We start from the raw sequence: 27,318 nt of genomic DNA on the forward strand, positions 1-27,318 counted from the left end.
CTGATGGCAGATACAATAGATATGTTCAAAAAAAGCTTGGACATCTTTTAGAAAGGAAAACTATATAGGGATATACGAAAGAAGTAAATATGGGAAGGATGTTTATCGAGGGAGTCATCTGATTGTCAATTATTGGAGTCAGGAAGGAATTTATTTTTCCCCTTATGAGATATCATTGGATGATATGTCACTGGGGTTTTTTGTTTGCCATCCTCTGGATCAATAAGTAAGTATAGATATAGGATAAAGTATCTGTCATCTAAATTTAACATAGGTTGACCTTGATGGACATATGTCTTTTTCCAACCTCATCTACTATATAACTATGTCACTATGTTTTAAGGAGCTAGGCCTCTATTACCTAAGGGATTGGGCTGGTAGACCTATTGCAAAGAATGAAATCTGTGATTTTACTGGTTTCATGTGACTGTTTTTCTTGTATAAAATGGCAGTCATAAGCTTCTAGGGCTCCATGTTAAAATGGATAAGGCTGCGGCCCCGCTGCCGCTGAGCTCGCTCATGCTTGGAGAGCGGTGATGTCACAAGCTCTCCAAGCATGAGCGATCGCTGTCCTTTAACATTTTTAGAGCAGGAGTGGGGGGGGGGGGGGGGGGGCGTGGCTATTACAGGAGGGGGTGTGTCATTGGCTGTATAGGGGCTGTCTGTGTTTCTGTGTATCTCTCTATATATATCTCCCTCCCTCCCTCCCCTCATCTCTCTCCCCCCATTGCTCTCTCTCTCTCTCCCCCCCCCATTGCTCTCCCTCTCCCCCCCATTGCTCTCTCTCCCCCCCCCATTGCTTTCTCTCTCTCTCTCCCCCATTGCTCTCTCCCCCGCCCCCATTGCTCTCTCCCCCGCCCCCTGCACTCTCTCTCCCCGCCCCCCCTGCGCTCTCTCTTCCCCCCCTGTGCTCTCTCTCCCAGCCATCCCCCCTCTCTCCCACCCCCCCTGCGCTCTCTTCCCCATCCCCTGTGCTCTCTCGCCGACCCCCTGCACTCTCTCTCCCCCCCTTGCTTTCTCTCCCCTCTCTCTCACCCTTCTCCTCTCTCTCTCCCCCTCTCCCTTTCTCTCTCCCTTCTCCCCCTCTCTCTCTCTCTCCCCCCACCACACCACTCCATTTGCCCCCCCCCCACCACCACACAGCAGCACTCCGTTTGCCCCCCCTGTCCGTTTACCCCCCTGTCTGTTTGCCCCCCCCTGTGTCCGTTTGCCCCTCCTCTGTCCGTTTGCTCCCCCTCTGTCCGTTTGCTCCCCCCCTCTGTCCGTTTGCCCCCCGCTCTCAGTCCGTTTGCCCCCCGCTCTCAGTCCGTTTGCTCCCCCCTCTCAGTCCGTTTGCCCCCCCTCTCAGTCTGTTTGCCCCCCCTCTCAGTCCGTTTGCCCCCTCCCCCTCCTTTCCACTTCTCTGCTGAATTCAGTGTTTGTGTGTGTGTGTGTGACAGGAGAGTAAAACATGCCCTCTCACTTCCCATTTGTCAGAGCAGGGTCATGTGACCCTGCTCGCTCTCGGTACGAAAGTATCTCTCCCTTGTCTCCCCAAGCGCAACGCTTGGGAGAGCGTGTGTGCACGCGCATGAGCGCGGGAGCACAGCGGGAGAGGGGATGTGCTGATCCACCTTGAAGAAGGTAAGCGCGCCAAGCGCATAGCGAGCTCAGCGCCAGCAGGGACTCAGCCTAAGAAGCAAAAAGTGACACACCGAGTGCTCATTTGCATGTCATTACCCACAATCCCTGGCTGCTGTGGGAATCATTGTACCAGTATGTTGAGTGATTATGAGAATAGGCGGGTTTGTGGACCTGTCTGAAACATGTGAATGTGGTTACAAGTGCTAATTTTATGTGCTGTATGGTGGAGGTTTTTGTGTCACTTTTTCTCACCATAACTTACTGGATCAAGACAAACCTCAACCCTGTTTGCCAAAAATATACAGGCTATACAAAAATGCAATGTAAAACTATGTGTCTTTCTTACAAAGCGTGTTCATTTTGCATTACTCAGTTCTGTACATAACCTTTTACAATAGATGCCATCATATGATACTTTACAGCTGGCACAACATATGAAAAGACTATTTTTTTAAATAAATGTTAATAGATCTTAAATGTTAGAACTTTTCCTGTTCTACATTATGCGAGTGGTCGCCAGCAAGACAGGAGGGAAATAAGGATGTGCATTTATTTATTTATTTATTTATAAAATATTTTACCAGGAAGTAATACATTGAGTTACCTCCCGTTTTCAAGTATGTCCTGGGATTGAAAAAATAAGTTGCATTGTGCTCTAGACAAAAATCTCAGCAAACATAGGTAGTATCTATGAATATATAGCGGATTACCCCTCCAGAGAAAGCAAAAATAAGGCTGGAATATAAGGTTGCACCCATGTACCTGTTAGATGTGTAACTGGAAAATAAAGTCCCACATGCAATGAGGTAAGGACAATATACACCTGCCGGTGTCCAGCGTTAGTACAACATCATGGTAACAACATGGGGCAACAAACAAATTCCTTGCAGCCACTAAGGAAAAGGAGAGTGAAAAAGGCTCAATGTAGAGTATTACTCACGCAATTGTAGAGCCTGGTATGTCACAACTCCTGGGGTATACCGTGCCTCCGTTGAAGTGGATGAACAGGAACAAAGAGAGAGAAAAAAACGAAGCACTGGTTCCACTAAAGCAAAAGTTAACACAGAGGTGCGTTCCCACAATAAAAGTTTAATAGATCAAAAATACAAAAACAGAACACCTACGCGTTTCGGGCTTATGGCCCTTTATCAAGGTGGGATTGAATTATGTATTGAATTATGTATGATGGTGATATGTTTGTGGCTTTGTGCCTACCCCTGCTAGCGCATTGTATACTAGACTCACACCAGGGATAGTGCCGGAGGATGAGGCGAGGCGAGGGAGGTGGTTGCAACTGCATAAAACTTTATGGGGTCTATGGCCCTTATTATGTAAGGTTTGATACGCGCAGATGACGTGCTATCTCAAGAAAGGCCCCATTAAAGTCAATGGGACTTTTGATGCAATAGGAAGTCATCTGTGCTTATCACACCTTACAGAATAAACCCCTATGTATCAATGTGCAGGAAAGCTTACTTTGATTTACTGCACCATTTTGTGCGCCAATCTGTGTCATTTAACCAGCATGTTACTGCATGTGTCTTATGTCTGATAGATACCCCACTTCCGACCTTGCAGATATGTTGATGCAGTAAGAAGGACAATTTGATACATCACGCCCTAATCTATGCAACATGTAACTTCTCCTCTTGACACTCTCCATATAGCAAACTAAAGCACCTGGGGCAAAATTGGAGACAAAGGGGGCTATGCACAAAGCAGTGATAAGTGTTTTTAAGTGAGATAAATGCTTTTTGACACCATTTATGGTGCATTTTTTTTAGCAATGACTGTGTTTTGATGATGAAAAACCTTTTAAGCGCAATACTGCAGCGTTATCACTGCTTTGTGAATCGCGCTGCACGCAATATTGAGAAATAAAGGCATTTATCTCACTTAAAAACACTTATCACTGCTTTGTGCATAACCCCCAAAGACCTTAATACAGGGGTTCTCCACTCCAGTCCTCCAGACCCCTCAACAGGTCTGGTTTTAAGAATATCCCTGTTTCAGCACAGATTACTCTATCAGTGGCTCAGTCGAAGATGGGGATATCCTGGAAACCTGACCTGTTAGGGGGTCTTGAGGGCTAGAGTTGAGAATATATGCCTTAATACATTACCGATAGGTGGTACAAAAAAAACATTACTGTAGCTCCAAAATTGCCTTAGTACATAAACCGCTTTAGTTCTGATTGAATGTTTTAAACCATGCATGAATACTTACAGACTAAAAGTGAGGGTGATTTCAAGCCCTTTCTTTTCTAAATTATTTTGTTTCCCAAATGCATACCTCTACCACCTCCACTTATTCCCAGGCTGTAAAGCGAGTGCCTGTTGGAGCCGAATCTTGGCACCTTCATCTTTTCCCATCACTACCAGGTACAGTAGAAGAAACCCACCTCATAGGAGAACAACTCATACAAACTAAGTCAACTTGAGTACAGATATGAGAAAGTGGGCAAGGGACCAAGTTGCTGCTTGCTCATTGAATCAGGAGGCTGGCTAAATAAAATTGCCAGTCTCCTGCTGGTATCAAAATAGTTGCTGTCTACCCTAACTTGTTCTATTAACATGATTTCGGAATTTCTATGAAGTTTAAATAACTTTCCTGTTTGTTGAATTTCATAACCTTGAGGTACTTCCAGTGAATGTAAATTTTGCTGTAATGGATTTTACTTTTAGCTTACAGAGAACATAAAGAACTGTTCATCTCATAAAATATTCAATTCCATTCCTCTGTGTCAATAGTAATTGAAGTTATCTCATTTTGTCAATCATTTTTCTTCTCCTTGTAGGTGATGTCATTGTCTATATTAATGAAGTTTGTGTCCTTGGGCATACTCATGCAGATGTGGTCAAACTCTTCCAGTCAGTTCCCATTGGTCAAAGTGTCAACTTGGTGCTATGTCGCGGATATCCCCTGCCATATGATCCTGAAGACCCTGGAAGCAGCCTGGTTCCACCTATAGCAGTAATAGAAAGACCTCCAGTGGTGGTAAATGGAAGAAATAACTATGAAACATATTTGGAATACATTTCTAGGACGTCTCAGTCTGTACCAGATGTAGCAGAACGACCATTGCCTTCTTTGCACTCCATTGCAGCAGATAGTCAGCTTGAAAATACATTTCCACCACCTCCACCTGCACATGACGATAATGTATCAATGGCTTCTTCTGGAGCCACACAAGCAGAACTCATGACCTTAACCATTGTGAAAGGGGCACAGGGCTTTGGCTTCACAATAGCAGACAGTCCAACAGGACAGAGAGTGAAGCAAATTCTAGACGTTCAGGGATGTCCTGGTTTATTTGAAGGGGACCTAATAGTCGAGATCAACCAGCAGAATGTACAGAATCTGAACCATTTAGAAGTAGTGGAATTACTTAAGGAATGTCCAGTGGGAAATGAGACTTCTCTGGTAATCCATAGAGGAGGTAAGTAAAAAAATAAATAACACTGTTACTAGAAATGAAATTATACAAACGGCTGTGTTTTTGTTTATGAGAATTGGTATATCTCTTGCATGTTTTTAGTAGCAATAATGGTAATTGGTGTATTATTGTTTTGTTTATATTACAGCTGTGTAACAGATGAAAACAGATGAAATCTTTTGCAGCTCTTTTATACTGACCCTACTGCATTGTGTTTCTAGTAGATAAAATGATAGAGAGTAACATATTGTGGAATTCGTATGACTTCCACAGGTAGAATAATATCAAAGCTCCCTGTTGCTTTGCATAATTTTGTCACAGTTGGAATTTTGGAACCTCTCCTGAAAAGACCTTTATTCAAGAAGGTGTTTTTGTATGATGGCATCCTCCACAATGAAAGGGTATCTGTATCTTGGTCACGTAGCAAATTACCTGAATACTCTACCAAGAGATACTGTATGTACATGTGCAAACAATATACTGGAGACGTAGGTGCTGCTCCAAAAACAATCTGTGTTACTTTACTTAAACTAAATATAGTTTGCGTATTCTAACAGGCCTCTTTTGCAGTCTACAGTTGTTATTGAACTATGTGTGCTTTTCTCCGACCCTGGACTGTCCTGGGTAGAACGTTTAGTAGTTTTTGTTAACACCCACATGATCACCTACACACTCCAAAATAATGTTCAATAATCTATATGTATAATCTGTAGTGATTTTTGGGGTGCATCTGAAATGGTTTTTTTTCTCGTTTTTTAAATCTATGGCCCAAATTCACTAAAGGGTTCTAAGCTTCAGCACACCTTTACTCCTATTCATTTGAATGGGTGTGCTAAAGCTTAGCACCCACTTGTGGGTCTGGACCAATGTGATGAATAAGGCAAAATACAGCGACATTGCATTTTTCGTATGACCAATAGAAAATGCTTCTTTTACTATATGTGCATACAAAGAAGTGGAGTTTCTGTTATCACGCCTGATAAAGACACAAAATGCAAAAGGATGTCACATTAATTAAAAAGACTCCTTTACGCTTTTTGTAAACTCCTGTTATTTCCCTCTATTATAACGTCAAATGTCGGGAGATTGTCACGGACAATTAAAAGATCAAAGTAAAATTGAACCTATTAAAATTTAATTTATCACTACCTTGTAACATTGTATTTTCTGACTAATCTGATAATCAGCATAATGATGAAAATGTCGTCTCGCAGGGAAACCTGGTCTGGCTGCTGTATCGTGTTAAAAGAATAATATTCTGAAACTCTAAATCAGAAATGGTTTTACGTTATCAATGAATTAATTAGTTGGATGACTTGTGTGTTTGTCATTCAGGTTTTGGGGTCAATAGCTCATTGTGTAGTGTTAGGAGTTTTTATGATACAGATGTAGCAAAGCTTACCGTTTACCCGCTTTACCCGTGGCTGAAGCGGCTGCAGTGCGGGTCGGGTGGCCGCAGGCTGAGAACGGTAAGCGGCCTTGGAGAATTAACGCTGCAGGGGTCCATGATTCTGAGTGGGACAACGCAGCTTTAATAATTTTTAGGGAGAGAAAAACGATACTATACTAATCTCCATCTCCATCCCTATCCGCAGCGTCTTCCCGCAGTGGTGGATGTAAGATGCAAGACTTGCCAACCCCCTGGATGATGTAGATGCCCGAATATGGGTGTCTACATTATGAGGGGGAGGCTATATGACCATATTTGGTCATCAAAATCATCAAGGGGGCTGGACAGTGTTACATGTCCTGTCCAGCCCCCTCATTACGTCGAGACCCATATTCGGGCATCTATATCATCCAGGGAGTTGGCAAGTGCTGCATCTTACCTTCAGTGCTGTGGGAATACACTGCAGAGGTTGACAGAGATGGAGACCGCTGGAGAAGGAGAGATGGCTGCACAGCTCTTCTAAAATGTTAGTAACAGTTTTCTCTCCCCAGCTGATGGCCCCTCAAGTGAAGGATTAATGCTGCGTAGTCCCATTCAGAAGCATGGACCCCGACAGCGGACCACAAAACGTTACGTTTTTTTGCCGCAGCTTTCTGTGGTCAATCCGCAGCCCCAAGAACAGCAAGTCTTGCTACATCTGCATATAAACTAGAGATGTGTGATATCTGCATATAAACGGATGTGTGATATCAGAAACTACCAGACCTTTACATTCCAAAACCAAATCCAAAACCAAAACAATTAAGATTTTTAGAACCAAAACCAAAAACAGGCTACATGCTCGTTTCTAGGTGTTTTTCATTATATCTTTTATTACTATTTTAAGTTTTATCATTCTATTATTTTAGTTTCCTAGTGGTTTTTGCTTACAATATTGGGACTTTTTGGAATGTTGGACTAGCTATTTTATGGATTCCACTGATGTTGTACTGTATATACCTGTTCCGATCCATGAATTGTTAAAATATATATCAGTCATTAATTGACTACCATCTTTATTATCATAGCGGCCCTCAATGCTGATAACATGTTAGTAACAAAACTCCCATGACTACAACTAATGGCACATCTATAGAGAACCACTTACAGTAGGTTGGCCGTCTTTAAAATGGGTTAGCAATGGGGAGAGGGACCAAATTGTGGTTGCTGAGTAGGAAATGAGGGCAAGATAGCATATTGCTAGTCTGTGCTCTGGATTTGTGAGGGATTACAATTATGTTTCTCAACTATCTATTTAGGAAACCTGATAAAGACCAGGTTTGGGGAATAATCAGTTAGTTAAGGTGTAATTGATTTATATTTCTCAAAATATGTCGTAGCTGGGGCCCACCGAGAACAGACTTGAGGAACACTAGAATCGAAAGGAAGCCAAAGTCTTTAAGAATTGGGATTTGAATCCAGCTCTAAGCTCTAGCGTAAAGTTGGTCAAATAAATCATTTAGTTGTTGCTTAACTGTGCATATGAAAGGGAAAAGGAATGGGCACTGCTAGATAGAAAAATGAGGCTGGCAGTACGTATAGAAAATGAATCTTTTTTATAAGGCATAATAGCCAAAATTAAAAATAGCACAGAAATCCTCTGACGCGTTTCCCGCCTCTTGGGCGCTTTATCAAAGAGTGATTTTGTTCAGTAAAAATCATGTATATATGGATCCTCCCCGTAAACAGATGAGACCAATTCTGCCACCCACTGCACTGATCTGAACAAGGATCAGGTACCGTTGAGCAGGGTGTGGGTGCAGTGACTCAATCAGGACACAGGGAGTAAAAAAATCACATACACACCAAGATATACATAGACATGTATAATGACATATGCAAATGAAAAATGCATGTATGAACATACTTGACCGAGAGAACGGCACGTCCCCGGACACTTTTGCTTTGGTTCCGGGTAGTGGTGAGTGATGTACGCCCCACGTGAGACAGGATAAGACCGTAAAAGTTGAGGCGGAGGTTACTAGAGACACAGAGCTCAGCTTCACTTCATTCAGGTCAGCTGCACTCGTCCCCACACATATGTATCTTGGACTTGGTATTTATGGATCATATTTTGTCTGCACCACACACAGACATAGGCTACTAAATGATTGCTTATACAGTATATATAATACCTGTTCCTACCATATTCAATTGATTATCTATTGGACCCACACACCCTGTACAATATTAGAGCACACACGTGAGATTCATCTCATTCACCTCTACTTAACTGTGCATATAACTTCAATAATATGGAAACAAATTGTTAAAATACAAATATGTAATAGCATTGCAAATGTTGTTAGTTCGCCACATGTGAAAATCATGATGGCTGCAGTAGATGTCAGCAACAACAGTAGAAAAATGATGAGGGGGTACATGGAGGTAAGGGGAGTCTGCTATACCTCAGAGGAAAGCCATTTGTCCCTGGAGAATAGGCATCATGCAGACCCAGCTAGAAGCATGACAGCCTGTGTGGGGCCCTAGACCCATGTGTCCAAACCATCTCCTCCGGGACTCCAGGCTCTCCTCTTCAGGATACCCAATGCACGTGCTCACAGGTGAATGCACATCATTTGCATGTGAATAGCATATTGGATGGTTGCCTCAGAAACCTTGTTGGGGTCCCAGGGGTGAGCTTTGGGCAGTTGTGTCTCTTGTCTTAGAAAGTGTCGCCTTTGCAAAGTAGCATTATATTGGTGACAGGTATTGCTCCATACACCTTATTCGAAGTTACTGTACTAGCACACCAACAGTATTATTGTATTTTAACAGGAAGTAAATAAAAGTATTATTTATAAACTGTTCAAGTCAAAACCATAACAATTTAAGTTCACTTGAGCATTGCAGCATAAATTAGAGCTGTCCAACCAGTAAGGAGTATTGGATACATCTAAAACAAATAATGTTTTTCTCACCTCTCTCATCATACAACTTCAGCCTGACCAGATTTTAGAAGCAACAATGACCAAGAACAACAACAAATAGGTTGTTAGCCCAAAATGTGGCTTACTGTAGCTGGAATATTCTGTAGAGGGAGTTGAGAAACACATCACTAAACAATAGCAGTTTAACATTAACCATTCCTTTTGTAATCCACTTGAACGAATACTGTACTTTTTGTTTGTACCATCAAAACACTTTCACATTTTCTTATCCTTACATGCTTCCCATTTTATTGTGGCTACCTTTGTGGTGTTTTCATACTACCTTCATATCTTGAATCCCCAGTGACCACTCACACTTGTGTCCTCTTCTTTCTCTCAACTTACCTCTGTGGGAGAAGATGAGTAACATGAGTTTTTAAAGAGCAATCCAAGACGCCAATTTTTTTTATCTTTTTATTTTTTTATTTTTTTAACATAGAATTGAAGCTGGGGGTCTCCGGAACTAAAACCCCATGAATTTCAGCTCTGGGGAACGCCTACTTACAGGGGACCATGTTATATGGTTTTGAAGCAAAAGGTGACACGGTGTGTTCATTTGCATGTCATTTCCCAGAACAGTAATATTTCCATTTGTATATATATATATATATATATATATATATATATATATATATATATATATATATATATATATATATATATATACACACACACACAAATGGAAATACAACTGCATGCTCATCTGCATGTCTTAGGCAGGTCTGCAACCCCGCCTTTCCCCATTATCACCCAGCACACAGCACTTCCACTGCAGCAAGGGATTCTGGGAAATTACATGCAAATGAGCACACAGTGCCACTTTTAGCTTCAAAAACCATTTTTAACATGGTTTCCTATAGGCTTAAGCTTGCTGCATGGTCACAGCTTTATATATATATATATATATAGTGCTCAAAGCTGTGACCATGCAGCAAGCTTAAGCCTATAGGGAACCATGTTAAAAATGGTTATTGAGGCAAAAAGTGACACTGTGTGCTCATTGGCATGTCATTTCCCAGAATCCCTTGCTGCAGTGGAAGTGCTGTATGCTGGGTGATAATGGGGAAAGGCAGGGTTGCAGACCTGCCTAAGACATGCAGATGAGCATACAGCTATATTTGTGTATATATATATATATATATATATATATATATATATATATATATATATATACATACATACATACATACATACATACATACATACATACATACATACATACATACATACATATATATATATATATATATATATATATATATATATATCCGCCGCCTTGGATTGTTGGATTGCCTCTTTAATTGCCAGGGGAGGAGCAGAAAGTTTAAGGCAGGGTTGGCCATCTCCAGTCTTCAAGGGCCACCAACAGGTCAGGTTTTAAGAATATCCCTGCTTCAGCACAGGTGGCTCAATCAATCAGTGGCTCAGTCATTGACTGTGTCACTGATTGAGCCACGGTGGCCTTTGAGGACTGGAGTTGGCACTCCTTGTTTCAAGCTCCTCTCTGCATCTAGTGAACTGCCTCGGTGTGGCTTTCCTTTACTGTAGCCTCGCTGCTTCTTCGTTTTCTAGATACAGAGAAATCTGGGGATTCAACCTACACTGACACTGCGGTTTCTAATTGCTCTCTTTTGCTGTACAGCAGATATATACTGTGCGCAGGTAGAACATGGTCTCTATGTGTATAATAAGATAGAATTACACTCTGCACTGGTCAAACACACTCTCTACATTTACAAAAAGTTATAATTGTACTTCTGGTCAAACACAGTGGGGAGTATGCTCCTGTATCAGGTGTTGCAAACTGGATCAAATTGCATAATTTAACTGTGCGTGCCTCTGCATCAATGTATTACGTGCTTTGCTTCATTATTTGCTACAAATTAGTCCACTTGTGCCATGAGCAGTTTGGGTAGTTTGGAGGAGATAGTGGAAGAGAACATCAGAACGATATTAAAATGAGATATATTACAAATTGCGCCTATAACTGGTGCAGTTCTCCTATTTGTGTTAAATAATAATTGCCCTGTTTTGGGACTATTTGCATAATTTTGATGCATATCCCCGACTGTCTTTGTGTACAAGTAATAATTTAAAGTACTTACTGTATTAGCTAAAGAAATAATGCTACAGTACCAGCACACAGTCCAATTACTTGACTTGCTTAACTTAAGCTATGAGAAACATACTTTATGGTGTTAATCAAAAGCAATGTTGACTGCTAAATACAAACAATAATAATAATTAAGAATTACAGAAAAATATAAGAGAATACATTTGCTTCACAATTATTTTGCAATTATTTCAAGAGATCAGATATTTGTTTTCATAATTGATTGTCTTGATATTCTTAATATTGGTAAAAATATGTTAACAAAAAAGGTTTGCATTTTTAAAATGAATATCACACAAATGTACATTGTTAGGTTCATGCAAGAATGGGTTTTTACTCCTGTAGTTCATATTGTAATGCGATTACGAATTGAATGAGCTCCAAAACCTGAATATATTGGTCTCTCTAATGTTAGATGCAATCCCTAACTCATTCACAGAGATGTGCAAATATGAGGAATCCAGAAAGTTCATAGAAATTATGATCAAATAAATGATAGATTTCCAACATATTATTTACCAGTATCTACAAATAACCTATACAATATGATTTTTGAATGAAAATCTATGTTAAATCTAGATAAAAATGCATTCTCAAAAACAATGTCAGTATTTATCCTTACACATTAAGAAGCCATTGAGGATGAGATTGATGACGCAATGATCTTTCACCAATTGGTATGTACTGTAGAAAAGAATGGTTTCTGTGCTAAGTACTACAGTACAATACAGATGACCAACCAGAAGTAGTGTGGCCAATTTTTCATGGAAACAAAGAAAAAAATGAAAGAAAACCAGTCATTTTACATAGCGATGTTTAAAACATTGTTTACAACAACACAATTGTGAGCTTTAAATATTGCTGATAAGAGTGGTCAGAATGACGACTTTAGACTCAAAACTTGATCAAGCTGATGTTGGAGTAGCGTATTGGCCTGAACATAGTGCTATGTTTTTTTTCCCCTAAAAATGTCCTTCAGAAAACTGTACTTGTATTATATGCGCAGCCTAACAACTTTTATTTTTCATGTAGAACACCTTCAAAACTTTAGGGTCATATTATGTGCGAGGCCGTACAGGCGGGCCCCGCTTCTTAGCGTCTTGCTTCTCGGCGATCAGCCAGTATGGCGGTACCGAGAAGGGGGCTGCCATGTATGCACATGTGCAGAACGGGGGCTGCCGAGGTTGTGCATGCACACAACGGGGACTGTCGAGGTTGAGCATGTGCAAAACAGAGGTCGCGCATGTGCAGAACGGAGGTCGCGCATGTGCAGAATGGAGGTCGCGCATACACCGAAGGGAGGATTGCAGGCCTGCGCATGTACAGACCTGCAGGAGATGCCAAAAATTGCCGGTTCCGCTTTCCGGCGATTTTCGCTTTGCGGCGGGGCGATAGAACGGAACCCGCCGTATTAGTGGGGCCCGCCTCTACTATATTCGGGCCAATACGGTATATCTGCTCTTCAGGATAATTTTCAAATTGTTGGGTACTTGACTGCTGCGTGGCTGCAGCATTGAGTACTAGAGGACAGGCTACAGAAATGCCGTTTTCCTGCTGTGCATCCTGTGATGGGATGCAAGGACGGGCTACAGAAATGCAGTTTTCCTGCTGTGCGTCCTGTGATGGGATGCAAGGACGGGCTACAGATATGCAGTTTTCCTGCTGTGCATCCTGTGATGGGATGCGAGGACGGGCTACAGAAATGCAGTTTTCCTGCTGTGTGTCCTGTGATGGGATGCGAGGACAGGCTACAGAAATGCAGTTTTCCTGCTGTGCGTCCTGTGATGGGATGCGAGGACGGGCTACAGAAATGCAGCTTTCCTGCTGTGTGTCCTGTGATGGGATGCAAGGACGGGCTACAGAAATGCAGCTTTCCTGCTGTGTGTCCTGTGATGGGATGCGAGGACGGGCTACAGAAATGCAGTTTTCCTGCTGTGCGTCCTGTGATGGGATGCGAGGACGGGCTACAGAAATGCAGCTTTCCTGCTGTGTGTCCTGTGATGGGATGCGAGGACGGGCTACAGAAATGCAGTTTTCCTGCTGTGTGTCCTGTGATGGGATGCAAGGACGGGCTACAGAAATGCAGTTTTCCTGCAGTGCGTCCTGTGATGGGATGCAAGGACGAGCTACAGAAATGCAGCTTTCCTGCTGTGCGTCCTGTGATGGGATGCAAGGACAGGCTACAGAAATGCAGTTTTCCTGCTGTGTGTCCTGTGATGGGATGCGAGGACGAGCTACAGAAATGCAGTTTTCCTGCTGTGTGTCCTGTGATGGGATGCGAGGACGAGCTACAGAAATGCAGCTTTCCTGCTGTGCGTCCTGTGATGGGATGCAAGGACAGGCTACAGAAATGCAGTTTTCCTGCTGTGTGTCCTGTGATGGGATGCGAGGACGAGCTACAGAAATGCAGTTTTCCTGCTGTGTGTCCTGTGATGGGATGCAAGGACGAGCTACAGAAATGCAGCTTTCCTGCTGTGCGTCCTGTGATGGGATGCAAGGACAGGCTACAGAAATGCAGTTTTCCTGCTGTGCGTCCTGTGATGGGATGCGAGGACGGGCTACAGAAATGCAGTTTTCCTGCTGTGTGTCCTGTGATGGGATGCGAGGACGGGCTACAGAAATGCAGCTTTCCTGCTGTGCGTCCTGTGATGGGATGCAAGGACAGGCTACAGAAATGCAGTTTTCCTGCTGTGTGTCCTGTGATGGGATGCGAGGACGAGCTACAGAAATGCAGTTTTCCTGCTGTGTGTCCTGTGATGGGATGCAAGGACGAGCTACAGAAATGCAGTTTTCCTGCTGTGCGTCCTGTGATGGGATGCAAGGACGGGCTACAGAAATGCAGTTTTCCTGCTGTGTGTCCTGTGATGGGATGCAAGGACGAGCTACAGAAATGCAGCTTTCCTGCTGTGCGTCCTGTGATGGGATGCAAGGACAGGCTACAGAAATGCAGTTTTCCTGCTGTGTGTCCTGTGATGGGATGCGAGGACGAGCTACAGAAATGCAGTTTTCCTGCTGTGCGTCCTGTGATGGGATGCAAGGACAGGCTACAGAAATGCAGTTTTCCTGCTGTGTGTCCTGTGATGGGATGCGAGGACGAGCTACAGAAATGCAGTTTTCCTGCAGTGTGTCCTGTGATGGGATGCGAGGACAGGCTACAGAAATGCAGCTTTCCTGCTGTGCGTCCTGTGATGGGATGCGAGGACGGCCTACAGAAATGCAGTTTTCCTGCAGTGCGTCCTGTGATGGGATGCAAGGACGGGCTACAGAAATGCAGTTTTCCTGCTGTGTGTCCTGTGATGGGATGCGAGGACGGGCTACAGAAATGCAGTTTTCCTGCTGTGCGTCCTGTGATGGGATGCAAGGACAGGCTACAGAAATGCAGTTTTCCTGCTGTGTGTCCTGTGATGGGATGCAAGGACAGGCTACAGAAATGCAGTTTTCCTGCTGTGTGTCCTGTGATGGGATGCGAGGACGGGCTACAGAAATGCAGTTTTCCTGCTGTGTGTCCTGTGATGGGATGCGAGGACAGGCTACAGAAATGCAGTTTTCCTGCTGTGTGTCCTGTGATGGGATGCGAGGACAGGCTACAGAAATGCAGTTTTCCTGCTGTGCGTCCTGTGATGGGATGCGAGGACAGGCTACAGAAATGCAGCTTTCCTGCTGTGTGTCCTGTGATGGGATGCGAGGACAGGCTACAGAAATGCAGCTTTCCTGCTGTGCGTCCTGTGATGGGATGCAAGGACAGGCTACAGAAATGCAGTTTTCCTGCTGTGTGTCCTGTGATGGGATGCGAGGACGGGCTACAGAAATGCAGTTTTCCTGCTGTGTGTCCTGTGATGGGATGCGAGGACAGGCTACAGAAATGCAGCTTTCCTGCTGTGCGTCCTGTGATGGGATGCGAGGACGAGCTACAGAAATGCAGTTTTCCTGCTGTGCGTCCTGTGATGGGATGCGAGGACGGGCTACAGAGATGCAGTTTTCCTGCTGTGCGTCCTGTGATGGGATGCAAGGACGGGCTACAGAAATGCAGTTTTCCTGCTGTGCGTCCTGTGATGGGATGCAAGGACGGGCTACAGAAATGCAGTTTTCCTGCTGTGTGTCCTGTGATGGGATGCGAGGACGGGCTACAGAAATGCAGTTTTCCTGCTGTGCGTCCTGTGATGGGATGCAAGGACGGGCTACAGAAATGCAGTTTTCCTGCTGTGCGTCCTGTGATGGGATGCGAGGACGAGCTACAGAAATGCAGTTTTCCTGCTGTGCGTCCTGTGATGGGATGCGAGGACGGGCTACAGAGATGCAGTTTTCCTGCTGTGCGTCCTGTGATGGGATGCAAGGACGGGCTACAGAAATGCCGTTTTCCTGCTGTGCGTCCTGTGATGGGATGCAAGGACGGGCTACAGAAATGCAGTTTTCCTGCTGTGCGTCCTGTGATGGGATGCAAGGACGGGCTACAGAAATGCAGTTTTCCTGCTGTGCGTCCTGTGATGGGATGCAAGGACGGGCTACAGAAATGCAGTTTTCCTGCTGTGCGTCCTGTGATGGGATGCGAGGACGAGCTACAGAAATGCAGTTTTCCTGCTGTGTGTCCTGTGATGGGATGCAAGGACAGGCTACAGAAATGCAGTTTTCCTGCTGTGCGTCCTGTGATGGGATGCGAGGACGGGCTACAGAGATGCAGTTTTCCTGCAGTGCGTCCTGTGATGGGATGCGAGGACGGGCTACAGAAATGCAGTTTTCCTGCAGTGCGTCCTGTGATGGGATGCAAGGACAGGCTACAGAAATGCAGTTTTCCTGCAGTGCGTCCTGTGATGGGATGCAAGGACAGGCTACAGAAATGCAGTTTTCCTGCAGTGCGTCCTGTGATGGGATGCGAGGACAGGCTACAGAAATGCAGTTTTCCTGCAGTGCGTCCTGTGATGGGATGCTGCTTTTATTTCTGTATGGATGCATTGTGGCTTTAATACAATGTATAAATTCACGTTTTTCATTTTCAGATACGTTGATTTCATTTCGTTTTGTGCAATGATAGTACAGGTTTGAATGAATAATAATTAGTATCTCGTGGTACGTTGGGCTTTGCAAATATTCAGGTGGACTTATTGTCTTTAAATTGTCGGAATTTATTGTAGCTTCATTAGTTTACCTTTGTTTTGAGTTAATCAATTTGACGCAAGTAACATATTAAAAGGATGTTGTTCAAAATGCTATTAGCTAGTAATATATAGTGTATATAGCATAACTGTTGCATTTATATTCTATCAAACTGAATTGAGTTGTTGTGTTGCTGAAAGATACGGACCAGTCTGGCTGCGTGAACCCGATGACTCGCAATCCAGGACCTTTCCTCCGGACCGAAGCCTCTCTAATGCGCCAGATAATGTAGCGATCCTCTGGAAATCTTGGAATAGAAAATAGATCAATCTATTCTGATAAAAGTTTAGTAGATTAGTCACTGCTTTTCTACATATATCTTCTTTATATTTGATAATATTCGCACTGATTCAGGATCTGACATTTTGAGCGAGGGCCATATTTACTAAGCGCTTTTATTTTATAAGACATCTTTTGATGCAGGTTGAATGGGCCGTATGGCGTCTCCCGGTGCTGGGAAGTGTCTTATGGGATAGCAAGTTACTTAATAAATATGGGCCCACAATGTCGCAATTTCCCAACCCAGCTTTTATTGTTACTATATTTGTACAGTATATGGTACTGACATTGCACTCACAATACTTGCACTGGGATATACAATATTATACAACATGTATGTGATACATTCTGTGTTGTTTTCTTGAACACAGTTTTGCTGAATATAATAAGTAACACCAACTGGTAGCACAATACCATTACTAGACAATACACTTCAATGTCATCAATATCATATTATACCTAGGTGTGACTATCTTTTAGATTCTCCCATTATATGCCATGCCTAAAGCAGCAAACTGTTAAATAGTCAGACCATGTATCAAAAGAGAAATTGAATTCATTAATTGACTACTTACTGCAGAACCCACTCTTGAGAATAGTCGATTATCCCATGAACAATACAGAAATAGTTGCCTTAATCAGCAATGAATTAGATTATTTGCAGGTTTTCAAAACCGGAGATATAATGATGGGAACATCTTCTGAGACACATAATAATAAGAACCATAATAAGAATAAGATTTATAAGTATCTCTACACACTGTAAAGAGCACATCTCAAAGAAATAAACAGTAGAACAACCACCAGGAACACTGGAAACCTTTACTAATAGGATCCGTGAAGACATGGAGAGGTCTTAGAAACTGAGACATCCTATAAATAATTTTTGCCTCACTGATTGATGTTTAAAAGGACCCAAAGAATGGGGTGGGGAGAATGCAGTGATAATTATCTAATATGACACAACTGATTTATTAAAAAAAAAAAAAATAATAATATTGGATTTTTAATGAAATGCTAGTTCAACACCATGCTCAGCAGTGTCACATAAAAGTGTGTCTCTTTGCTGTTCTGCTGCCCTGCTGGATGGTAACGTACGCTTTACATTATATATGGGACTAGCACTAGGCCTATTTGGATTACAACATTGGAGTGCTTGCTGTTTTCCTTACCATTACATATATATGTGTGTGTGTGTAAGGTACATGCTTAGTCGATACGCATGCAAAAAAAAAAAGTTGTTGCTTCAGTTACTGATTATATTACGAGTAAATGGGAGCACATGCACAGCTAGGACAAATTAATTTAGGGTGCTTTGCTATAGCTTTTGCTGGATGCTCTTTTAAAGGGTTCTGGGGTATACACCAAAGTTCAGTTTGATTGGGGGAAAGCAATATTTTCCTCCTGGTAGTAGCACTGCAAATTTGCTCTGTATTATAAAGGAACCGTTTTCAATCCCCTCGCTGGTAAAGTCGGGACGCGGTAAGGGAAGAGGCAAAATACTGGTAGAAGGCTGGGTTATAACAATTGAATCTAGCAATATGTTTCAGATGGTGCATACCAGGTTAATTTATCAGAAGATTCAACTCATAGGTTGATACTAAGTATCGTCTCTACAGTATATGTGTGTATATATATATATATATATACTTTTATTATTATTATATGCAATCAGTTGACACCTTCATTGTGACATCGGTAAATTTTCAAGATAATGGGTTGTCTACATGATGTTTCCATGGGAATGTAGGGGGTTTGTATGCATTGGAATTTCTCAGGACATGTGATGGGCTTTTTCCATGTTGGAAGTGCTTTGGGTGCACATACAGTAAGAGTGACCGTGGAGGGGAAAGAGTCTGACATAAATAATTGCCTGTTATATTTATAGTGTGTTGGCGGATCATTGTTTACAGTGTTTTTTACATAAATCAAGTGCGGCAGGGTAAAGTTCATGGCGTTTCAGGCCTCTTGGGGCTTACAGGGGTGGTCTATTGTGCTTAATTGGTCTGCTATACATTTGTCGCCCTCAACAAGACTGTTCCCTTCTCCCTTTAGTTTTGCTACTCCTCCTATTCTCTCCTTTTGCCTGCCTAAAAAAAGTGTTGCCCCCCTTCTTTACTGACCGAGCTATTTTCTCTTCTGCTTAGGTCTTTCCACATCTAATTATTTGCTTAGTCTCATTTGCCAAGTCTGATATAATTCTCTATCCTCCGAGTTATTTCCTGAAAGCGCTTACAATGCCTGCCACCTCCTGTGAGACCCGCAGTATATCAGCTTTCTGTTAGACGTACTTTTACTAGCCTGTCTGGTACACATTCCTGTTGCTTTTAGCTTTGCATTATTCTGTTTTTCTCACTGCTATTGCACTCTGCCCAAATACTTCCACCCGGCCAATGAATCCCTTAAATATTGTAGATTCCCAATCAGGTAACTGATGCCCACATCCCTAATTCTACAGCCCAACAACATCACAGAATGTATACAACTTTTTTTTTTGGGGGGGGGGAAAGGCCTATTATAAAAATGATGCTGGAGCTTTTCCAAAGTTGTATTTAATCACAGTTCAGTTGCAAAGTTAGAGAATGGAGGATAAGTTGCAAAGTTGTAATATTCAAGGATAAGTTGGAAATCAGTTTTTAGAGTATTCATATTAGTGCCCTGTTTTAAAGAACCTTGTGCATACGTTTTCATTGTCTCCCCAACGTAAACACTTTCTGGTGAACTGCTGGTGGCTAGAAAAGTGTAACGGTTGTTTGTAAAACAATAAATCACAAACATTTGATATGAGCGTTAGAAGGCAAAATGGCAATGACGGTTCTTTGCTTTATTTGACCAAAGTACCATATGTAACTAGAGGAACCCCGCTTCTGAGCTAAGAAATATGAAAGTAGTATAACATTTTGAAATGATGAATATAAACTTGTGTTAATTAATTGTAGGCTTTAACTTAAGGTATGAGAAATAGTGAATGATAATAGATCACTGCTTTTGTACAGCATTAATTGACAGAGAGAGAGAGGGAGATTTAAAGAGACGTGTGTTAGTAATGTGGTATGGAAAGCTTGAGCTTTGAAGTTGTCATAAGTATAGATGTACCAACCCTTAACGTCTTCGGTGCCCCCGAAGGATGCCATTGAGAAGGATGGTATCCCCGCAGCGTGATCGTGGCAGACACGGTCCACAGCGCCACAGACTTTTGCTGGTTCGTCTGTGGCGCTGGGGACAGTAAGTCTTGCTACATCTGTATTGAGTAAACTTGCTGCCAAAATGTAGCTTTACTGTGTGCTGAAATGTATTTTCAAATGAAATAATTTTGATTAGAGAACAAGCCTGTAGGACAGTACAGTACATCAGAGATAAAGAGGGCAGGACGCTATTGATTGTTGTGTTTGTGATGATCATTGAAGACTGCGGGGGCAGCATGATTGAGTGGAATAGCATTAAACTGGAGTGGAAGAGACCTTGGCCTATATTTACTAAGCATTCTTCTGTCAAAAGGAAACTAATGCGCTATAAGGGATCTTCCAGTGCTGGAAGCCAGAGTAAATATCTTTGTTTATCTTTAGCCTGTGTCCTGGAATATTTCTATTTGTAGTGAGGGCAGTTAGACTGACACAAGCTATACTTTCAGTGTCAGTGGCAATATTGTATGTATATCATTGCGGTCGCCCATGTTCCCTACTTCAGCAGAGTCAATGCTAATCAGGTCTAATTCCCAAGCACTTGTGGCCTGAATGGCTGACCCCATAGTTACCACGCACTGTATGGCACAGAAGGTTATAGCAAAGTTTGAGGCTTGATCAAAACAAACAGTGATTCCATAAATTGAAGATGGTTTGTAAAATATGTGTTTCCTAGTGTGTTAACATATTTTATGTGTAATTCACTTGTGTTATAACCTTTATATTCTATTGTCTATTTTTAGAGCACTACATACAAGTAACTATAACAATATATATATATATATATATATATATATATATATATATATATATATATATATATATATATATATATATACAGTCATGTGAAAAAGAAAGTACACCCTCTTTGAATTCCTTTACATATCTGGACATAATAACAATCATCTGTTCCTTAGCAGGTCTTAAAATTAGGTAAATACAAACTCAGATGAACAACAACACATGACATACAGTATTACACCGTGTCATGATTTATTTAACAAAAATAAAGCCAAAATGGAGAAGCCATGTGTGAAAAATTAAGTACACCTTACGATTCAAAAGCTTGTAGAACCACCTTTACCAGCAATAACTTGAAGTAATCGTTTTCTATATGACTTTATCAGTCTCTCACATCATTGTGGAGAAAATTTGGCCCACTCTTCTCTACAACGTTGCTTCAGTTCATTGAGGTTTGTGGGCATTTGTTTATGCACAGCTCTCTTAAGGTCCAGCCACAGCATTTCAATTGGGTTGAGGTCTGGACTTTGACTGGGCCATTGCAACACCTTTATTCTTTTCTTTTTCATCCATTCTGTTGTAGATGTGCTGGTGTGCTTGGGATCATTGTCCTGTTGCATGACCCAAGTTCGGCCAAGCTTTAGCTATCGGACAGATGGCCTCACATTTGACACTAGAATACTTTGGTATATAGAGGAGTTCATGGTCGATTCAATGACTGCAAAGGTTCCCAGGTCCTGTGGCTGCAAAAACGAGCCCAAATCATCACCTCTCCCCCACTGTGCTTGACAGTTGGTATGAGGTTTTGTGCTGATATGTTGTGTTTGGTTTTCGCCAAACATGGTGCTGTGCATTATGGCCAAACATCTCCACTTTGGTCTCGTCTGTCCAAAGGACATTGTTCCAGAAGTCTTGTGGTTTGTTCAGGTGCAATTTTGCAAACCTAAGCTGTGCTTGCATGTTCTTTTTAGAGAGAAGAGGCTTTCTCCTGACAATCCTTCCAAACAAACCATACTTGTTCAGTCTTTTTCTAATTGTACTCTCATAAACTTTAACATTTAACATGCTAACTGAGGCCTGTAGAGTCTGAGATGTAACGCTTGGGTTTTTTGCAATTTCTCTGAGCATTGCACGATCTGACCTTGGGGTGAATTTGCTGGGAAGTCCACTCCTGGGAAGATTGGCAACTGTCTTGAATGTTTTCCACTTTTGAATAATCTTTCTCACTGTAGAATGATGGACTTTAAATTGTTTGGAAATGGCCTTATAACCCTTTCCAGATTGATGGGCAGCAACAATTGCTTCTCTATGATCATTGCTGATGTCTTTCCTCCTTGGCATTGTGTTAACACACACCTGAATGCTCCAGACCAACAAACTGCTAAAACTTTTCTTTTTTAGAGGTGGTCACACTTGCTGATGATCAATTAATCAAGGGCATTTGATTAGCAGCACCTGTCTGCAACTTAGCATCTTAATTCCTATGGAAGCAGTAAGGGTGTACTTAGTTTTTCACACATGGCTTCTCCATTTTGGCGTTATTTTTGTTTAATAAATCATGACACGGTGTAATATATCATGTGTTGTTGTTCATCTGAGGTTGTATTTACCTAATCTTTAGACATGCTAAGAAACAAATGATCGTTCAGCTAGTCTTGGCTGATTGGAGGGTGGTAACCTCCTATCCAATTGAAGCTCACTCCCTCCCACATTTAAATGGTTAAAAGCTCACTCTATGGCATCTCCAACTATCAGGGGAACTTGCCTGCATGCAGTGTGATTGTGACAAATCTATTACAGAGTGCTTTTCCTGGTAATGTACAGGTTAATAAAAGCTTCAATCAGACTTAGAACTTTTGCAACTTATATTGACAGATTTATTATAAATCATTCTTCCTGGCAATGCACAGGTTATTAAGAATCTATATTAGTGTAGGGACCCTTGAAACGTGGTCTGCCGTGTAGTTGGCTCAAGGGCTTACAACAATTTGGCCAAAATGTTAAACTAAAAGACCATTTTATTTATTAGTTATTTATACATGTATATTTAGGCACTGTACCGTATATAAGTTTTTCTGGATGTGCACTGAGCTTTGTCTGTGTTTTATGTGATGTCTCTGGTTTTAAAGATTGTTATTATGTCCTGATATGTAAACCCATGGAATTCAAAGAGGTGTACTTTCTTTTTCACATGACTGTATATTAACACATGCACTGTATACAGTACTTGTGAGTGATGTTAGCTCTCTACTTTAATTGCCCTCTGGAAAAGGGTTAATATATTTGCTGAAAAGGCACCAGCGCCAGAAACACTCAAACGTATCTAGATCAATTTCTATTTAAATACGTAAAGCTCCTCGGGCTATATTTAATTAGATTCAATGACTCAGTATGACTCAGTATTAGAAAGTAGAATTACCATTTATCCTAAGGTAATTCCAAGAAGATTTAGAAATATGGAGCATATAGTCAATCTGTTGAATTAGGTACAGTGGCGAGAAAAAGTTGTGAACCCCAATGATAATTGTAGAAATTCCTTAGTTTTTCCATGATAATCTTCTTGAATCAAAACCAGTCTTTTCTTAAATATCCAATAGGGTTTATTTGAACTAATTCCATGTCTTTTGAAACAAAATGATGTATGAATTAGACCAGTCATTCCCAACCTTTTTTGTTTGGAGGAACCCTTGAAGTATTTAAAAAAAATCTCGGGAAACCCCTATCTGGCTGACACATATTATGTTCGACAGGGGTAAATCACAAAATTTCACACCTCACGAGCCCCCTCTATTTCCCACCCCCTACCCATGTATTTAAGACCCCCGCCACCCCAATAAATTTAAAAAAGACCCCTGCCACCCCAATACATTTTAAAAAGACCACCGCCACCCCAAAACATTTTAAAAAGACGCCCGCCACCCCAATACATTTTAAAAAGACCCCCACCGCCCCAATACATTTTAAAAAGACCCCCGCCGCCCCAATACATTTTAAAAAGACCCCCACCGCCCCAATACATTTTAAAAAGACCCCCGCCGCCCCAATACATTTTAAAAAGACCCCCGCCGCCCCAATACATATCTCCCCCAGCACTCCTCCACATCATCCTCCTCATATACCCCCCCTGCGTCTCACATCACTCTCCCCCTGCATCTCACATCATGTATATATATACACACACACACACACACACATCATACAAAAAGAACCCGCCCCAATACATATAAAAAATACCCCAACCCATATAAAAAGGCCCCAAAAGCCCCCCAATACATATAAAAATACCCCCAAACCCCAATACATATAAAAATACCCCAAGCCCCCCAATACATATAAAAATTCCCCCAATACATATACAAATTCCCCCAATTTCCTCAATCCCCCCAATACATACTGTATACAAATTCCCCCAAGCCCCTCAAATACATATAAAAAGATTCCCACACCCCCAATACATATAAAAAGATTCCCACACCCCCATACATATAAAAAAGACCCCCACAATACATATAAAAAAATACTTACCTTGAGGATGATCAGGCCGGGTCCAGTGGATGTGGGGGCCTGGCGGCCAGCACGGCAAATTGAGCTCGATCTCTGGCCAGGCCTGGCTTCCGGTGATCTCGCGGCCAGACCTCAACTCTCCCCTCAGCAGCAGCCTGCAGGCCTCTATCCCTCTGTCCCACGCCAAACTTCTGACAGGCCTCCCTCTCATGCCATCCGTGCCGGAAGCAGTGAGCGCTGACGTCAGAGCGCTTCCGGCACACTGACATCAGAGAGGCCTGTCGGCGTGGGACAGAGGGATAGTCATGCAAGCGACTGCTAAGGGACAGCCTGGGCCCGGCTGCGACAGGACAGGCAGATGGGCCTGGCCAGAGGTCGGGCCCAACTTGCAGTGACGGCTGGTCGGGCCTCCCCAACTCAGAGACTCCTACCTTGGTTTCCTGGTAGAAGGAACGCCTCTTCGTTCTTTAAGTATTCACAAACATGTGCCTAGACAGTGGAGGCGATCGAGGTACTCCCAGGATGATTTTATTACACTTATGACCACAAAGGGTTTTATTACTTTTATGACCACTTAGGCCCAGATGTAGTTAATGGCTCTGAGTCTTATAGCTCTTTAATGTCTTTATGTAAATTAATCTTACATTTGCCGTAAGGCTTAAAGCTGTTTAGTAAATCTGGCCCATAATATCTCAACATAATTTATATGCATCTGTAAATGTATCTACTGAAGGTGAACATTGCAATTCCAATGGTTATCATTTGTTTTCTCTACGTAATTACTTTTTCTTGCTTATTTACTTTTTGATTTCATATAGTGGATTATCCCTGCATTGCAGAAGCAAGTAAAATGAGAAAATGTTTCACCACCCCCTGTTATTTATCAAACCTGGCAGAATTATTATACTTTTGAGAAAACTACATCCAAATGTCACACTTACTGCATCTTTTATTAGTTATTCTCCAACCACTTTTGACGCTGGAAATGAGAAGAAAAGTATATGATATGTAATAAACAACAATTTGAACTCTGAGACATAAATACTTATTTCTTAGTGGCTTAAAGGTATAATTCGACATAGGACCAAAGTGATAGATGTTGTGGGTTAAAACAAGATTAAACATTAGGCAATATTAGGCAATATAAGTACTTTTTATTTTAAAGGTCGGGGGATATTTCTTTTTCTCTCCCTTTCAGTGACCTACTGTACTAGAAAAGAATAAGAGAGAGGGTGACTGTCCCTATGACACATTAGGACGCACAGAAGGTTGAATACAATATAACAAAATGTCTTTGTCTCGATATATATTTCGTGCAAATGTCTTTAACTGTCTAGGCACATTTTTGCGAATACTTAAAAGAAAGTAGAGGAATTCCTTCTACAAGGCATATTCCCAAACTCCTTGCAAGGCACTGAAAAGAGAGGAGCACACAAAAAACAAAACAAATATGTGGTGTAATATCCTTTATTATCACGTAGAAATAATCAAAAACAGATTTCACTCACATGACTATTTATACTGACATGTATATTTATACTCACATATATAACACTGAGGGAACCACACATGCACTTCATGTGGGTTTCCCTCAGAGTTGGTCTCCACTGTAACGTGGGCCTCCCTCGCCACCGCTGTTCCTCGTTGCTGGTGGGACGCTGGTGTAGGGTCCAATCTCCGCGTTTCAAGCTGCCGAAACCGTAAGTTACACGATGGTGACATAGCAATACGGGGACCCTCATTTCTGTTGAGATGACCTAACACAATTGTATCTTCCTTTGTCAGGGGCATATAGAGTAGAAGGAGCATGGCAAATGCCCATATGCTATAAATCCTCCCATGAAGTTAATAGGTGCCAGCATAAATTAGAGTAGTAGTAGTTTGTATATAATTGTATGTGTCATTAATAACTAAATAAGTTCTAAGAAAACTAGATGGATAATTATTAATGTCTTGTATACTCTTAATGTAACCATGTACAGTATTTGTCATCATAACTCTGTGCCCAGGACATACTTGAAAACGAGAGGTAACTCTCAATGCACTACATCCTGGTAAAACATTTGATAAATAAATAAATAACATCTAAAAGTCAAAATCTAAATGGATATATACAGAACTCATAAAGAACTCATTTATTCGCAACTGGACTAACATGGATATTTCCGTTACAGTATGTATATATATATATATATATATATATATATATATATACATACTGTACCATCTTAATAAATGTTGACAGTGAGTTCAAAAAGTTAATCAAACAAATAAATTGTTTTTGGTTGTTTAAAAGTATATATATATATATATATATATATATATATATATATATATATATATATATATATTCAATGTTCACCAGAATATATCTGGCAAAAAGAGACAGCACACTGAATATTAAAGAAGTAAAATGTATTAAAACATAGGCACCTCAACCAACCAACGTTTCGGTCCTCAAGATGGGACCTTCTTCCAGGTAATCCGTTAACGCATTCCATGCGTTAACATGAAATATTGATAATATATGGGACTAGCATCTGCCTTTAGGATACTGATGGTGTTGTGCATTGCTGGACTTACATACATACATATATATATATATATACATATACATACATTTTAAGTTATAGTGGGTGAAAAAGGTGACAAAAAACCTCCTCCGTTAGCATACAGGTATAGCCAATAAAGAATATCACTTTTGAGCACATTCACATGTCTTAGACAGGTCTGCGACCCTGCCTTTCAACCATTATCACCTAGCATACAGTATTTCCACTGCAGCAAGGGATTCTGGGAAATGACATGCAAATGAGCCCTACCATATCGGCCCTGCTGCCAAACTGAGTTTGGGATTTGGTCTTGAAGATGGAGCACCTAACACCTATTCATTTTTAAATAATTATTTATTGACTCAATATATACATTAC

The 27,318-nt window shown here is 41.6% G+C and overlaps 1 protein-coding gene across 16 annotated transcripts in view; it reads left to right on the plus strand.

Moving 5' to 3' along the window:
- Nucleotides 1-27,318, plus strand: part of MAGI2 (membrane associated guanylate kinase, WW and PDZ domain containing 2) — a 1,068,715-nt gene that overhangs the window by 900,162 nt on the left and 141,235 nt on the right. For 14 of the 16 annotated variants that reach the window (XM_075599598.1, XM_075599601.1, XM_075599590.1 and 11 more), the window contains one exon: nucleotides 4,421-5,062. The exons of the other annotated variants lie outside the window; for them this stretch is intronic. In XM_075599598.1, coding sequence (XP_075455713.1) covers nucleotides 4,421-5,062 — 642 coding nt within the window. The remainder of the gene's footprint in view (nucleotides 1-4,420; nucleotides 5,063-27,318) is intronic. 16 annotated transcript variants of the gene reach the window in all.

Source organism: Ascaphus truei, chromosome 5 (assembly GCF_040206685.1).
Source record: "Ascaphus truei isolate aAscTru1 chromosome 5, aAscTru1.hap1, whole genome shotgun sequence".
In the NCBI taxonomy this organism is placed as follows: Eukaryota; Metazoa; Chordata; class Amphibia; order Anura; family Ascaphidae; genus Ascaphus; species Ascaphus truei.